General features: G+C 48.5%; 1 protein-coding gene across 5 annotated transcripts in view; it reads left to right on the top strand.

Annotated features, from left to right (window-relative positions):
• The window catches only part of PEBP4 (phosphatidylethanolamine binding protein 4), a 218759-nt gene that overhangs the window by 181263 nt on the left and 20427 nt on the right, over positions 1–17069 (top strand). For all 5 annotated transcript variants that reach the window (XM_034761859.1, XM_034761860.1, XM_034761858.1 and 2 more), the window contains 2 exons: positions 6537–6582; positions 12463–12579. In XM_034761859.1, coding sequence (XP_034617750.1) covers positions 6537–6582; positions 12463–12579 — 163 coding nt within the window. The remainder of the gene's footprint in view (positions 1–6536; positions 6583–12462; positions 12580–17069) is intronic.

A 17069-nucleotide genomic window follows, 5' to 3' on the forward strand; every position in this document is an offset into this window, starting at 1 on the left:
TGCTCAGGGAAGCACGCTAGGGCTCTGCCAGCAACAGACATGGTAGATTGTACAGCAGACATGGTTTCACAAAGGTTGGGCAGTGGAGGCCCTGAGGAAGTGAAGCAAAGTTGAGTTGTGTCTATCCAGTTTGCAGGCCACTCTCCGGAGAGCAGTTTCATGTCTCAGAGGACCCTGTAGGGAAGGTTGTGAAGAAGACGTGGGGCCAATTTGCCTTAAAAAACCCGCAGCAGGACTGATTCTGTCCCACCCCTGGTGCAGCAGGCGCTCAGGGTTCAATCCATGCTCAGTATTAGTGGTGAGATGAACTCTGAGGCCTTTGAAGCACGGTGAACCTCTAGTACTGCCTTGGGGATTTCCAAACACTACTGCAAGTTCAGGAACCTCGGTGTCCCTGTAACGTAAATCCATGAGGTCACTAGGTTTTGTTTTTTCCAAGAGGCTGCTGAACTGAGAACTAACAGGTGCCACCCCAGCTAAGGGGGAGCCTGTTCTATTTACAAAAGGCAGAGGAGCTTCCCCGAGCACCCGCCTATGACAAAGCCCAGCTGGCACACGTGGGGACGCTGCATATAGTTTTTATTTCGTCCTCATCCTTTCCTTCTCCTCCTCTCTGCTGCCTAATCTAACCATCTCCTTGGATTATTTTAGCACTTTCCTTCTCTGCTCCTTTCCCACTGATTGCCCCACTGTAGCAGGGAGACACATCCACATGCCAACACTCAAATGATCGAGGCAGGCATGACTGAGACTCCGTCATTTCTTAACCCCTCAACCCCAGCTGGGAGCATTACTTCGCACTAGGGGGATCGACGAGAGCCCCTGTGTTTGTGGGCACAGAGGTGCAGTCCCGGGGACTGAAGGAGATCAGCCATTACTTAGCATGGTATTTTTCTCTAGTGTAGACAAGGCCAGAGCTCCCCCTCAGGTGGGACATAAACCTACTAACATTTGAGCCTGTCAAACATTCAAACCCATAATGTTCGCATGGGTTTGAAATTGGGCAAAGTGGCGCATCCTCACTCGGTATCTCAGGAGTGTCTGTGGGTCAGTGTAATTCCATTGGTAACAGTGGATTTATGGGGGAAGAGGGGGATTTCCTCCTCTGACGAGACAGAGCTCTTTGATCAACATTACAAGAAAATGAATGAGCTGAGAGGTACAGGAAGCACTTCGATTTGGATGTTCACATTAGGTAACTAGACTTCATGGAGTTATAAAGCAGATGGGAATGGTGGATGACTGAACAGTAGCTTGTAATCCCGATAGTACTGTCAGGGCCAGCTATAGGCAGCGCTAGCCTCCTAGGCAAATAATGTTCTTCCTTCCCTTCCCTCCAGAATTCTCAAAGTAGGACCTCCATGTTTGTCCTTCCCTCTGCTTCCCCATGAACTCTTCCCTTTTGCCAGACCACCTACATCTCCCTCTCCCAAACCGCCTCATTTCTCTCTCCTCTCCCTCTCAATTTCTGCATCTGTCTCTGGCTTCCACTCTCCCCGGCAGTGCTGGGTAATTTGTCCTTCAGATGGATCTGTCCTCAGGTTACGAGACGAGCTTTGCACACCTGGCCTATTATCATCAACCTTGGTTTGCAGATGGGCAGATGGAGGCCCAGAGCTATGAAGTCACTTGCCCCCATACATCATTCACAATAGAACTCAGAGGCTGGACTCTTCTGTTCCACCACGAGACACCTCTTTCTCCTACCCAGATAGCAGGCTGAGTCCTTTGTTGTGCTGCACCACGTGTAGTCCCTTACAGTGTATCAGTGCAAAGTGCATCAGTGCAATAAACCGCAGCACTTTACAAGGTGTAAATAAAAAGACAAGGAGCAGGGCAGGGGGGTATCAAGCCGAAGCTGTCTAGGTAATTTTGCTGGGATCATTTCCATTCAAGAGCACTCCATGCACTGGAGACACAGCGCTAAACCAACACCTTGAAGCATGACTCTCTGCAGGATGCCACTGTACCTCCAGGGAACAGTTAGTGCCCTTTCGTCAATTACCTTTTGTTAACTGAAAAAATCAAAGGATTCCCACTGCATTCAGGCGGTGCTGCCTGTGGTGCATGGAGCACCTTCGTCACCAGCGAATGACACGCTCTGACTGCTCTCATGCTGCAGCCTTCAACTGGCCACAGCTTCGCTCTGTGCCAAAGTGAGAAGGAGGCACCTGGAACTTCTTTCCAAGTTAGGAACAGGTGGGAAGGTAGACTCCCACCTCTGCCTGCCCTGGAGGGGGAGAAAGTGATTGATTCTTCCCAGCAAATGGGAAGAGGTGGGTGAAGAGATTAAATCATCTCTCCTGTGCTCGCAGAAATGTGCTGCTGACCCCACGCTCCAGCGGGGTCAGGAGGAGCTGGCAACCAGGCCCTCGAGGATTCCAGAGTGGGCGGGCAGTTTGCAGTCAATAATTGAAGAGGAACAAGGAAGCCGCCTGTGTCATTGCTGGGCCCCATTCATCCAATGGAGCGGAGGTGGGGGCTGAAAAGCTGAAAAGCCTGGAGCTGGACTTCTCGACGTCCTCCAAAAGCACGCAGGCGTCCCACCGAGGAATCCAGCCAGACAGCCCAGCTAATAAAAGCTGCATGGGGCAAGTGGGGCTGGGTTTGACCCCAGGTGCAGATATGGCTCTCCAGAGTCTCCAGGCAGGCTCTCCCCACAAGCAGAGCAGTGCTGCTTGTTTCCATGAGGATAGGCAGCCAATGAATCAGCAGCCCAGAATCCCTCGGAGGTGCCAGGAGCAGCATCCTTTACTCCAAGCTGGCATGAGAGCCCCCGGGCTCGATTCTGCCCCCCATCACACTGCTGCAAACCCAGAGCAACTTGGATGACTCACGCCGATTGGACGCTGGCATAACGAAAAGCAGAATTTGCTCCTTTGCTTTTAAATCTTGCCTTCTCTCTGCCTCTTTTATAATAAACAGCTATTGTAAAGTGCTCTTCCCCGCCCCGCTAGCCCCAGCCCCACCGGGCTTTTCCTCTTCTCCCTTCTCAATAGGAGCCTGATCCTCAAATCCAGGGTACGTCAGGACGTGGCCAGATTCCACCACACCTGGGATCCTGCACTGGCCAGGCAGCCCATATTGTCCTCATTTTACAGACAGGGAAGCACCACAGCCCAGAGAGGGAGGAGGCTGGCTTGGATTCACACAACAAGCCGTGGCAGATGCAGGAGCAGAACGCTGCTCCCCTCGCTCCCAGTCCCATGTGCTGCAGTCAAAAGACCAACCCTCTTCCGAAACATAAAGGGCCTCAATTCCTGGCATTGAAGACACCTCACTAATGGTGGTTGGAGAGTGTCCCAACTCTGAACTCAGAGGGGTCAAGTTTTGAGTGTGGTCCTAGAATTGGTTTCAGCTCCAAACGTATCCCATTTATATATCCTTAGCTACTAGCATTTATTTGTTCAGTGTAATGCTGCTGCTCCATTCCAGCCCTTAAGGAATCGCTGCCTAGGTGGGACCCACGCTGTCAGGGAGACCTGCCCAGCCCCAGGCAACTGCCACCAATGACAGCTTTCCCTGCTTTGCCTTCGGGCAAAACAGCACAAGTATCCTGTGTCCTGACTGTGTGGATAGCTCCATATGGCCTCACTTGAGCAGTCTGCTGAGTCAGAGAGGCTAAGTCTTTCCTGAAGTTGGCCATAGTTCACTTAAATCAAGCATCAGAGCTTTTAATGGCAGGTCAGTGCATTAAAAACAAAAAAAATCAGAATTCCCATGGAATGCTCAGCACAGTCCTTTAAATCCCCCCCGCCCCACGTTCTTGCCTGGATTTGGAAGAGAGGGTGAGATAAGAGTTATCTAAGAAGTGAAATTCATCCAGGTGGGGTCAGAATTCCCAAAGAAACTGGGAGGGGGGGACACTCCTGCCATCAGAGAATGTTAGAGCATTGTTCTCGCTAGATACACTGCTCCGTGCATTGGCACCCCGCAGCCAGGCAGAACTCCCCTCACGCCTTCGCCTGGCACGCGTCGCTTCTTTCCTTTGATGGGCAAATAAAATATTAGGCCAAGATTTTCAAGTGCTTCAGTTTTGGGTTTTTGAGGGGCGGAGGGGAACTTGACACACCCCCAAGGGGCGGTGTTCAGTTCTGAGCACCCGTACTCTGAAAACCAGGCCCCATCAATCACTAGTCACTTTTGAAAATCTTAGTCACTAGTACTTTTATCATCAGCGTGATGGAAAGGGTGGGTGAGGAAATTCTGTGCTGAGGCTGGTAAAATTTCATGGGGCTTTGCAAAGCTAATACACAGAAACTGAGAGGATGTTTGCATTACAATGAACTTTACTATGCAATGTGAATCTTGCTTGATGTTCTCATCACCAAATGACTCAATGAAGATCTGGCTTCTATTATTTTTGGAAAGGCTGAAGCTTGATCCAGCAATTCTGGGAGTCAGATGCATTCTATCTGCAGTTATCTGATGCTCCTTTAATTGCTAATTAATTACTGCTAGGGCAGGTCAAGACTAAGGAGCACTGGCAGAGCTGGGTGCGTGTGGGCAGGCAGGACTGGAATAACGGGGGCTGTTCCAGATGAGTATTCATACACATTGGCAGAGCTGGGTTGGAGGCATAGGACTAGAATAGCAGTGGGTATTACGGTTCCAAACTGGGGTGCACTGGGAGAGCTGAGGGGGGATTAGTCGGGGGTGCTGCAGGTCAGGAGTAAGGTGCATCCCATCGGCAGACCTGTGGAGGGATGTTTGCACGGCATTGGCTTGTGCTACGCTTGGCTCTCCCCATCTGCTAGTGCTGTTTGCTGATTTGCAGCATGTGATTTCTGCCCAACTGTATTTTGTTCTCAACAAAACCTTATTAGAATTCTCCATAAGTGCAGCAGCAGGAGGAGGTGATAGAGAGAATGTGATTGGGTGGTAAAATCAAGGCAAGCTAGAGCATTGAATTGTGCCAGGCTTGACACCATAACTAAATTGTCCTAGACTCTCTCGCAAGGTTTGTGAAATGCTCATTCTTGACTGTCCCAGGATATAACCACAGGCATCGCATCACACAGGATGCACAAGGGCTTGCATCACAGCTTTCCATTTCAGTTACCCGGGACCTGCCTGCATCCCCTAACCATGCTAAAGTTTTAGACAAGGTTTTTGCACAGGCCGCGAACACAGTATAGATCCATTCTAGTCTACAAATGAGAACAGCATGGGGGTGGAGGGGCAGCATGCTATAGGCTGGTCCCCAGACGTTCCTGGTGGAGAGTGTAAAGCACATATTGCCTTAGGGAATCAAAGAGTGAGGAAGTGATAGGGAGATCTTCTCTGGATCCATCAGGGGAAGAAAATCAAAGAGTCTTGGGCTGGGAATTGCTTTGGGAAGCTCCAAAGCTTTTTGGTGAATCTGCATCTATTCTTAATTCACCCCTAGTGGGCTGGTGATTAGAATACAGCAGGCCAGATTCCCAGCCGGTGTAAATCAGCATGGCCTCATTGTCTTCAATAGGCCAGAACCTCAGACGGTGTAAATTGGCAGGGCTTCATTGACTTAAATGGGAGCATGACAGTTTACACCAGCTGAGGATCTGGCTCTGCAGCTGTAAATTGCACCTGTCAGGTTTTGTCAGCATCTCTGATTCCTCACCTTCGTTCTCGACACTCCAGCCTCTGTGCTTTCCAAAGACACTGTGACCTTCCTGCCATCACAGGGATATTAATTAGCCCTTGCCTGAATACCTGTGCACAGGATGGTGTCGGGGCTTTTAGAGAGAGCTTTTGTAGCCTTCCCAGCATCCCGTGGCCCAGATAACAGGTCCAATGTGATCCATCTGACAGTCCCTGTGTGCTGGCTTCAAGAGCACAGTGACAGCACAGCCTGTGATTCAGGGGAACTCTACAATGCATTGGCTGTGGTGCACAAAGTCACTGACACTTTTAAAATACAAATTAACAAGCAAAATATAGGCCCCGGCACATTCTCTCCCCACCCTTCCCTGCTTGCCCAGGGAAAGGAATGACACCTGTCAGGAGAGGTTTGGAGAAGGTGAAGATGAAGAAACAAACTCAGTTCAGGAAACTTTCCAGCTAAACTCAAGCGAGGCACTGTCCGGGGGGTGCTCCGTGCTGAGAGGCAGCACCACAAGTGAGGCTGCAGCAGGCTGTATTGTGCTAACATTAAATGCCCAGGGGCAGGTTCCCCAAAGTACCAATGGCACTTACTGACTTTCAGTGGGAGCTGGGCACCTCACTGCCCCTTGTGCCTTTGAAACCCTCCCCCTGGATGGGTAAGTCTGACAGTGGCTGGGGCCCCGCTTCCTGTCTCAAAACTTGCTATGGTCACTCCCACCCCCATCCCCACCTGTTTGACTCATCCACCTGCTGTCTCTTCTCAGAACCCAGACTGTGAGCTCTGTGGGGCAGAGACTTTTTATTGACTGTCTGTACAGTGCCTAGCACAGTGGGGGCCTGATCCTTGACTGGTGTCCCTAGGCCCCACGGCAATGCAAATAATTAGGTCCGGTGAGTGACTGCATATTCTGGTGTCCTGTGCGTTAACCGAATCCTTTCTGTCATTGCAGGGCACAGACCTGCGGGCTGGAAAACTGAAAGGCCACGTGCTAACAGGTGAGCTGGGGCTGCACCAACCCAACCCGTCTGACTGTCCCAAGACCTCTGGCCCATGTTACTAAACTTCTATTAGCATGGCGTGCAAAGGGATGGCTTAGGGTCACTGACTTCCACTGCCATTGGGAGAGCTGGGCTCCAGTTCATTTGTGATCTCTTTCTTCCTGGGTCTAAGAGGATGGGGAGGGCAACAAGCTCAGTGCCTGGGTTTTGCTTAACCAGGGAAGCTTCTGATGGGTCCAAAGGGAATTCTGTGCAACCCTCCCTGGTTGTGAGGGAGGCAGCTGCCACCTATCACTGCAGTATCTGGGTGCCGTACTAAGGCGCTCACCAACAGGAGTAAGAGCATCAGGATCTGGGCCCCAATCAGAGGCCATTAGTCTATCAACACGGATGGTGTCAGATCATAACTGCAGGTAGCCATGGCCTTTGCAGATCCCCCGCTTCGGAATTTCGGAATCACATTCCACTTCAAGGGGAAAAGAGGTTTGCAAAGAACATTTAAAATAACCCCCCTGCGCACACATTTTGATTTGCATTCAGTAAACACATGGAAAGATGTAAATAGCGAGGGATTCCCCCAGCTGCAGGCTTTCAGAGCACCGACAGCCTTGGCCTCAGCACCGGAAATGCAGCGAGGAGGAACTGTTTCACATTCTAACCAGACAACAGGTTTCTCTTTGATATCGATCTCTTGTTTAGCTGATACAGGAAAATGAGGAGGTGTTTAAAGCATTGCAAACTTTTTCAACCCCAGAGCAAGCCAGCTGAAGCACCCCCCACTGTCCTCCACCTCCTCCCCCGCCCGGCTTCTTAGATTATTCACTGTAGGTGGAATGTCCCCAAATCTCTCTCTCTTAATTTGTGCATGAGCTACAAATGGTGCAAACTAACAAGCAGCTGTAATTAGCCCCCTGATTCATCTCTCCGATGAGACCTTCACTGCCAGCCTCTTGCTTGCATGACACGGAACAGGCTTCCAAGAGAGGTTGTGGAATCCCCGTCATTGGGAGTTTTAAGAACAGGTTGGACAAACACCTGTCAGGGATGGTCTAGATTTACTTGGTCCTGCCTCAGCACAGGGGGCTGGGTTTGATGACTTCTCAAGGTCCTTTCTAGCCCGAAATTTCTATGATTCTAAGTAGCAGACATCTCTTCCACCTGGCAAGGAGCAGGCTGGATTCTACCAGGGTAGAGGGAGTAGAACACATGGGGCCTGCTTCTCTTTGTACGTTGTGTAGTCATTTACACCAGCGTAGAGTACAGCAAGGGTGTAAGTCACCACCAATCTGACTTAGGTCTGGTCTATACTACCCGCCTGAATCGGCGGGTAGAAATCGACCTCTCGGGGATCGATTTATCGCGTCCCGTCGGGACGCGACAATCGATCCCCGAATCGGCGCTCTAACTCCACCAGCGGAGGTGGTAGTAAGCGCCGCCGACAAAAAGCGGCAGAAGTCGATTTTGCCGCCGTCCTCACAACGGGGTAAGTCGGCTGCGATACGTCGAATTCAGCTACGCTATTCACGTAGCTGAATTTGCGTATCTTAAATCGACTCCCCGCTGTAGTGTAGATGTACCCTTAGTAACACTACACCAACGACTGCCTAAGGTGCAGGGCAGCAGAGAATACAAGCCATGGCCTTTCCATGAATGAGATTTCTCTCTGGGTGCTGTCTGAACAAGGAGTCCCTTAAAATCAATTATCCTTAATAGTTTATTTTAAAGCCCCAGTATTTCCCATCCCTGCAACCAATTCCATACCTTGCATTGCTCTTTTGGGAGTTAAGATCATAAGGAAATGACAATCCGCCACACGCAGGCTGGGAGATGCAAAGACACTTTATTGCACACCTGGACAGCAGCAGAGAAATGTTTAACAGCAAACTGGCTGAAAGAGAACTCATCCAGAGGTGCAAATGGTGTTAAAATACCCAGTCAGTGGAAGAAATCCAGTCCACTTAAAGCAAACACAGGAGCTGTTTGGAAGAAGGTGGGCCCCAGTGGTTTCTTTATAGGCAGATGGTATATGGGAACGAGGACTTGCAATGCAAAATGGGCCACATTCAACCCTGGGGTAGCTTGATTAATTCGAATGATGTTACAGCAGGGAGGAATTTGGCCCAATAAGTCTCTGGTTAAAGGGATATTGTTTAGTAGCTATGGGGTAGTTTGAAAAAGAGATTTTCCAAAAGCTGCTGTGGATAGCAGTGTGTTTGATTATTTCTTTAGAAAATATCATTACCGTCTTTTCGTATTTCAACCTTCCACTGAGGTATTGGGAACCCCAACCTGGCAGCTGCTGGCTAGTGCAGCAAGGACCAAAGAGTGAAGGTAACTAGAAAGGCAAGGTCCGATTTTCAGCAGCCAACTGCTCCCGTAGTGACACTTCCAGCCAGACTATCCAAAGTGCTCAGCACCCAACGTTCTGAGCTCGTGTGAAAATCTGACCCTGACGGTGGGTGCTGAAAACCCTGACTGTGAAGGGTGCTGCCTTGCAAAGCAGGAGTAAGTCAATACCACTGCACCCCCATAGCCAGAGTTTGCAGGGTCAGGCCCAAAGTTAAACTGACTGGCTTTGTCTCACTTCCTAAGCAAAGCGAAATGCAGAAAGCGACTTAGCAGCATCAACAGTGATGAGAAGTAAAGGAGATCCTTTGTTTTTAATTTTTTCTAATGCTCTGAGGAGGTGGCCGTGGTGGCTTTCTCTTGCTCAGATGACTTAATTTGATCAGGTCCTGGAGGAATTTCCACCTTTCATCCCTTCGCGTTACATCCTCCTTTCCTGAAACAAATATAAATGCTCCTTTCAGCCAAGTTTAGAGTTTAACAGTTATGGAACATCTGCGTACATAATCACTTTGCATGTCATTAGACTCCCTTTGGTGACACATGTTCTATACCTGCAGGTTTCCTATAGTACAAAGGCCTGAGCTAGATCATTGGATCCAAACCTCCCTGAATTCTGGGCAAGTCTGGACAGGGCCCCAGATCCAATATTTGTAGCTAAGACTCTTCTCTAGCAAGGAGATGAGATTTTTCCACCCAGGATCAGGTTACAATTATATCACACTTCCTCCTACCAAAACCACAGCATGTTGCTTGAAGGTAGAGCTGGTCAGGAATTTTTCCCTGAATCGGTTTTTGGTCAAAAATGCCGATTTGTCAAAATTGAAACTTCATGAACCAGGTTCCGATTGGATGAATCTCCCAACTCGAAAAAAAGTTGAAAAAAGGAATTTTTGGAACTGTTAAAACATCTTGCACTGACATTTTCAAAACAAAAAAAATCAAATTTCTGATTTGAAATGCCTTTGTTTCCAAACCGAATCTAATTGAACTAAAAAAAGGGAATCAAAATCAAATCAAAACCAAATGTTTCAAAATTATCAAAACAAAGTTCCCATTGACCCAAACTGGAAAAAAATGTTGGCGCATGAATATTTTTGAGAGTTCATCTTTTTGCCCTGATTTGAGATAGGGAAAAAGTTTTGAACCTGAAATATTTGAGGGATGGGAAACCCGTTTCCCACACAGCTGTACTGGAGGGTACATCAGCGATGACAATAAAAAGCTGGCCAAGTGAGCGGTGGTGTACATGGACACAGGGCGATGTTCCTGCCTGAGCCCAACTGAGCAATCAGCTAATGCCCTGATGTATGAGAACAGGGTGTGAGGCTGCTTCTCTTGCTGGAAAACTAGAATTCAAGCCATTCAGCCTATGCAGACCTTCAAAAAAGAACTACATAAGTTCATGGAGGATAGGTCCATCAATGGCTATTAGCCGGGATGAGCAGGGATGGTGTCCCTAGCCTGTGTCTGTCAGAAGCTGGAATGGGCGACAGAGGATGGATCACTTGATCATTACCTGTTCTGTTCATTCCCTCTGGGGCACCTGGCATTGGCCACTGTTGGAAGACAGGATACCGGGCAAGATGGACCTTTGGTCTGACCCAGTATGGCCGTTCTTATGTTGTGCCATTCCCCTGCTTTTTCAGGAGTTGCCCTGCCTTGCTTAGCAAACAATCCCGCGCAGTGCTAAGCGTGGCCTACTGATTGGGAGAGCAGCGTGTTTTATTAAAAATACAAGCTAATATTTAACAATATGTGGGAGGGGCACCAGGGTAGCATATAAATCACCATCATGTTAGGAGGAAACCTCGATTTTTGTGGAACAGGGGATTTGATGGTGGTGTTTTCATAGCCATCAGCAGCTGGCCTGTCAGATGACCCAGCTCCTGCAGCTGGATTTCAAGAGAAGAAAGCAGGCATAGTCCCCTAACTTGTCTGCTTGTTTCTCACATCTTGGCTGGCCTTCTCTGATACCTTTAATCCAACTCGGCCAGTGGGTGTTAGTCATTTTTTGTGTTACGCTATTACCTAGGGACCCCATTGTGCTAGGCATTATGTAAAAGCATAATAAGCGACAGTCTCTGCCCAAAGGAGTCTACAGTCTAAACAGACAAAAGCCCCCAACTTGACCGTAAAACTTTCCTTTCCCTCTGAGGTTTGGTGTATGAGGATTTCAAAATGTTGACTGTTCCTTGCACTATCCTGCCTCTGTCTGTAGAATCAAAACCCTGATCACTGCAGGAGAATCTGTAGGATAGTCGGGTCCAACAAAGAAAGAGTGAGAGTTAAGGTTTGTTGTGCAGAGAGTAAGAGATTAGAATTTACCGGGGGCCATAGGGATTCACAGCATTCCACACTGTACAGATTAAAATGTGGCTCCTAACCCAGGGAGTTTACAATCAAACACAGGCAGGATGAGGTCAGACTAGATGATCACACTGGTCCCTTCTAGCCCTTGCAATCTATGAGAGGATGGGGCAAAAGAGCAGGGGTGAGAAGCAGGATCATGGGACAGAGGAGGCTGCTCTGGGGAGTAGTGGGCAGCATAGAAGAATATGCACAGCTGGGGATGGGGATGGAGAGCAGGCGGGCTGGGAGCCAAAATGTGGGGTTAGGGCAAGAGTGTGTGCAGGTGAGGAGCTTGAATGTGATGCCTTCAGGGGCAGGGGAAGGAGTTTGAGGGGATACAGGGAGGTCTGGGCAGAGGCAGTCCAGGCACTAGGCGCAGGCAGAGTGGTCGAGAGCTTTGGAGCTAGGGCGGGGGCTGGAGAAGCAGGTGGGATCGAATGGGAGGTTGTTTCATTGGAGGGGAAACAAGAATGTGCTTGCAAGCAGATGGCAAAGGGCCAGGTGGGTGAAAGATAAGAGAGTGGGAGGGGATGGGAGAAGGAAGGCGGGAGGGGAGAGGATGGGGCACAGGGGACACATACGATGTGTCTTGGCAGGGAGACACCTGAGATTGTACTGAATTTCTTCAGCTCTCTTTGTAACAACATGCTCACCTGAAAACCCCAGCAGGGTGGTAACTGCCCTGCCCCACTCCATACTAACCCTCGGCCCTGGGGCCGGGCCTCAAAGCCTTGCTTGGCTCATGGCTGTGGAGAAATAGAGTAGCCCTATCCTCTTCTCTAATGTCAGAGCCATTTTGATGCATGCAGTGCTGCGCTGGGTCCCTTTGCACAGGCCTGCAGAGTCCATTCGCGCTAAGCGGCGCCAAGCACTCGCCTCCAAGGAGCTCCCTGAGCTCCTGGACAAGGCAGGGGGAAGCCACAAAAACGGCTCGAAGCTGCAGCCTGGTATCAATAGTGCAACAGCTCATGCAAAGCACAGGGATAGGGCGGAATACAGTCCCTGGCTGCGAAGTTACTGGAAGCGAGGAGCAAAGAGGGTAATGGAGTGTGGGGAGATTTTTTTCCCTTGAAAATGCCCACTACAAATAAATTGTACCATACACACCTGGGGTATGTGATTATGGGGATGGAATTTGGGCCAGGCACTAGCCTCATCCACTGTGTTTTCTCTGTGCAGACTACGGTCGCCCCACACCTCCATCCCAGAGTGGGTACCATCGCTACCAGTTCCGTCTGTATGAGCAGCCGGCTCATGAGGCCATATCTCTAAGTCCAGAGGAAGAGGCATCTTTGGGTAAGAGATGACCCATGTTCTCTGTGTGCTGCTGAGCTTGCAGTCTCTGTCTGTCTCTCTCTTAGCACAGCCAACATCTGAAGGGAATGATCATTTCATCATCTCTCTGCACATTTGTTATTGTACCATCTCCCAGCTCAGCGCAGTCAGGTTTTCAAGCCGGGAAGCACCCGAGGACCCCCATAGAAAATACCCCCCCTGTAGAGGCATAGCTATGTACTGCAGAACAGATAGGGACTCTTGGTACAATCTGCTTGGGTGCCATCAACAGGAAAGCACCAGTGCTGGCTGGGTGGGGGCAGCAGCAGTTGCCCAATAGGAAAACAAAAGGCGCTTGAGCAAGTTTGGGGGAAGGGCAAAAATTAGGGTCACTCCAAGTCGCAAAACCCCACCTTGCACTTACCCCATCGGCTTCAGCGGAGTCGCTCCTCATTTACACCAGTGAGAGGGGAATCCGCCCGCACGCAAAGCAAAAGACATTAGAGCTCATAGGGGCAGTAGAGAAGCAGAAGATTCTACGCTTGCCTGGATTCCTATTTGTACCGGCACTAGACACATATTTTCTTGCTGTCCAGGTTTCTAACATGATTCCTCTGGTGAATGTGGATGGCTATAACAAGGCTTGGCAGAATGCGATTTTTTAAAATAATTTCGGTGGGTAATATCACTGTTCATTTTGAAGCTTTTTTTTACTTTTATCTATTTAAATTTTCACAATTGCCCAAAATTATGGAGGGAGGGCGTCAGACAATAATTATTTAATGACAGAAGATGTTGAGATTCAAAAACAGAACACATTATCACCATTAAAATACAAATTGTCACCATCACGTCAAAATATACAAGTAAATGTCCTTAAATCAACCTATAATAAATTCTTAAGCAGCATTTTTCTTTCTTTGCCTATCTCTAAATATTGATTTTCACCGATGGAAATATTTTTGTCAGTTTGTGTGTGCGCAGTGAAATAGATGTTTGCCAATATTTATCAATGAAAATCTAATCCTTCCAAGCCTAGATATGAGAGACCCCTTTTTATATCTGTGAAGTGTATTGTGTCCCTTCTTGACCCTATAAACATCTGATTTAGACAACAATGATGAGGTAGTTTGCATGCTGTGGAGCTGGGCGAATAACAGATGTTTTAGTTTGAGGGCAATTACAAAAAGTCCCCCCCAAAAATTAATTTGGGATCAGACCAAAAATGGACATTTTTGGTGAAATCAAAAAGTTAACAAAAATTGTTTTGAGTAAAACAAAATGAAACAACATTTTGATTTTGTCAGAACAAAACATTTTGTTTGACCTGAAATGTTTCGCTTAGATTTTGAGCATTTTTAAACATATTTGAATTTTTTAAATTAAAAGCTATGAAAATTTTGAAATGAAAAGTCATTTTGAACCAAAAAATGAGAATGTTGCTTTTAGAAAATGTCAGAATGAACTGGTTAGATTTTTTTCTGATTTTTCCCCTCAGGTTTCATTTCTAAACAAACAATTCAGCAAAACATTTATGTCACCAGATCTGCATTTTTCACTGAAAAAAAATTGTGTGCAAAACATTTTGCCCAGCTCTAACTCACAGTCCCCTCCCATCTGGCAAAATTCACTCATGGTCAGGGCCGCCCAGAGGGGGTGGGGGCAAGTGGGGCAATTTGCCCCTGGCCCCAGAGGATATAGTATTCTATAATATTGCAACTTTTTTTTATGGAAGGGGCCCCCGAAATTGCTTTTCCCCCAGGTCCCCTGAATCCTCTGGGTGGCCCTGCTCATGGTATAAGTGAGTGCAACTCCAGTGATTTCAGTGAGCTGAATTAGATCCCCAGAGTAAGGGACAGAATTGATTGATCTACCTTCTCCCCTGGTGTAATATCATTAACTTCAAATGAGTTACAGCAGGGAAGAATTTGGCCTATCATGTCACATTTCCCCTGCTCACAGGAAACATGCTTCTCCAAATACCATGATTTTGGTTCTGATCACTGTGCAGAGATTGGGGGGGGCGGGGACGCGTGTTTTTTTGGTTTGAATATTGCCAGGTTCTGGACTAACCCCACAGACTCAATGTGTACAGACACGCTGAAGGTGCTTGGTCATGTATCCTATTGCTTGCTGCAATGTGTGTAGTTAAATAAGAGAACAGCAGTGTTAGATAATTCACCTGTGCTGGTGCACAGAAAAGGGCTGGCAAACTTTGTGGAGTCAGGAATCGTCTTTTTAAGAGAACAGGAGAGAAAAGTTCATGTAATACTTTATTACTGTTTTATTTACTTAGCCCCAACAACATACTACAAACACAGCCCTGTCCAAGCAGCTTGCGGTCTAGTTCTGGCACAGATGTACTAGACACAGATAACACACCATGCAATGATACATGAGGTGGAGAAATTTTCCCAAGGTCATTGCTGGGATAATCCTCATTCCTGGTTCTTCTGTGGTGGGTTGCATCCAAGGATCTCAAAGCACTTTGCAAAAAGTCACACTTCTGTCTCAAACCCACAGGCAGAAGCAGATGGGGAAACTGATGCACAGCGATGTGGAGCCCAGGGTCAGAGCAAGTCTGTGGGAGAGCCACTGAGAGAACCCGGGAGTCCTGACTCCCAGTGCCATGCCTTAATCACAGGATCATCTTCCCCTGCCTCCTCCTCTGTGGATGAAGCATGTTTTGGGGATGAATTCATAGGGAGAGTGGGAGGTCACAAGAAGAGGGAGATGCAGAAAAACGCATGGGAATAGGAGCACAAAAAGGAGGAAGAGAGCAGTTAGGAGGGCCTGGAGTGAAGGGAGTGAGAGGGTCAGTGGAAATTAACAGGAGGATTGGTGTAAATGGAGTAGGAGGAGAGCATGGTTGTAGACTCAACTTTGTTCTTACCGAAGCTGCCAGGGTTAGAAACGTGAGGGTCAATGAGGGAAGAAAAGCAAAGCTGACACAGGGAAGGAGCAGAGTGGAGGCAGGGCCAATATGATGTGAAGAAATCCCACTGTGGAGCAGGCATTTCCTTAGAAACCCTCCATGGATGGAGCACATGCAGGATGAGGGGCTATAAAGCACTCTCATCCCCTTACCTCCACGGTGCCAGGAGGCTGGGCAGCGGGTCACGAGAACTATAAATACAGCCAGGACCATTATTATTATTTATTTGTATTGCCTCAGTGCCACAAAGCCCCCGTCCTGGACATTGTGCTAGGTACTGTCCAAACACAGGACAAAGCCAGTTCCTGTCCCAAAGAGCTTTACAATCTCAATACAAGACAAGAGACAACAAATGAAGACAGACAGCTAGATGGGGAGTACAAGGAAACAATGAGACGATATTGGTCAGCGTGAGAAGCAGAGGTCTCATCCAGCGGCCTAACCATTGTCACGTTTTTTGTAGAGGAGAGTTTTAAAGGGGGATTTGAAGGAGGTTGATGAGGTACCTTGGTGGATGTTTACGGAGCGAACAAAAGATAGCAGGGTGATGGACAGAAATCCACTGAACCAACAGTCAAAGGGGGGATACGGCATGCTCTGGAGGAGGAGGGCTCTCTGTGTGGGGCAGACAGCAGCCCTAATAATGTGTGCATCCTATGATACCGGTATGTTTCCCCATTCCCTCCACCCCACCCTCACCAGACTTGTTTGTCTTGTGCACCTGTTAGGGCTTCTCTTGTAGGCTATATGCGCTTTGGAGAAGGGCAGTGGAGTGGAGAAAGCCAATGTTGGAGCAGGGCTTTCCCCAAAGACTTGTGTTTATGGTATGTTTGTACAGCACCTCACACAATGGGGCCTGACCTGATGTTTCTGAAGTGAGACAGATCCCAGCAAGATCCTAGTTCTACCTCAGGAGGCCCAGCGTCATGCAGGTGCCTTCAAAGGGGTCCCTAAAAGGAGCAGGGAAGGTGTACCTTTTGGGATGAGGCTCAAGGAGCCGCTGTTGAGAGCTGTAAAAAACCACCCAGCCGGCCAGTAGCGGAATCCAAGATGGGGAGAGGTCTCAAGGGCTGTGAAATGCTGACAAATCCTTGCTGGCACTTCCCCAAGCTCAAGCAGTTTCGTCAGCGACACCTCCAGGCTATTATGCTTATCAGGTGGCGAGATAAACATCAGGAATAATGAGATTTGGCAATGGAGTTGCACAAACAGCCCCGAAACATTGCTCATAAACTCCCTGCCCCACCAGGCCGGGCACGTCCTCCACATGGAGGGATGACCAGGGTCCCAAAGCAAACTGCTGCATCACGAACTTTTCAGAGGCAGGAGATTAAGAGACAGGCAGAGGGAAAGCTGCAGGGACGCCCTGCAAGGTGGCCTCACCCCTGGTGACATACGGGAAGCGCCGGCAACAAACAAAATCCACATGCAGAGCCAGAGCCACGTCTGGCTCAGAAAGTTCTGCAAAACAAGCGCCTTGCGAACAATGAGAAAATAGGGGTCAGGTGCATCTAGCAAATGATTCTGTGCTTCCCTGCCCTACCCATGCAATTAGTTTTGTTATTATTTATTATTT

This window comes from Trachemys scripta, chromosome 2 (genome assembly GCF_013100865.1).
Source record: "Trachemys scripta elegans isolate TJP31775 chromosome 2, CAS_Tse_1.0, whole genome shotgun sequence".
Classification (NCBI taxonomy): Eukaryota; Metazoa; Chordata; order Testudines; family Emydidae; genus Trachemys; species Trachemys scripta.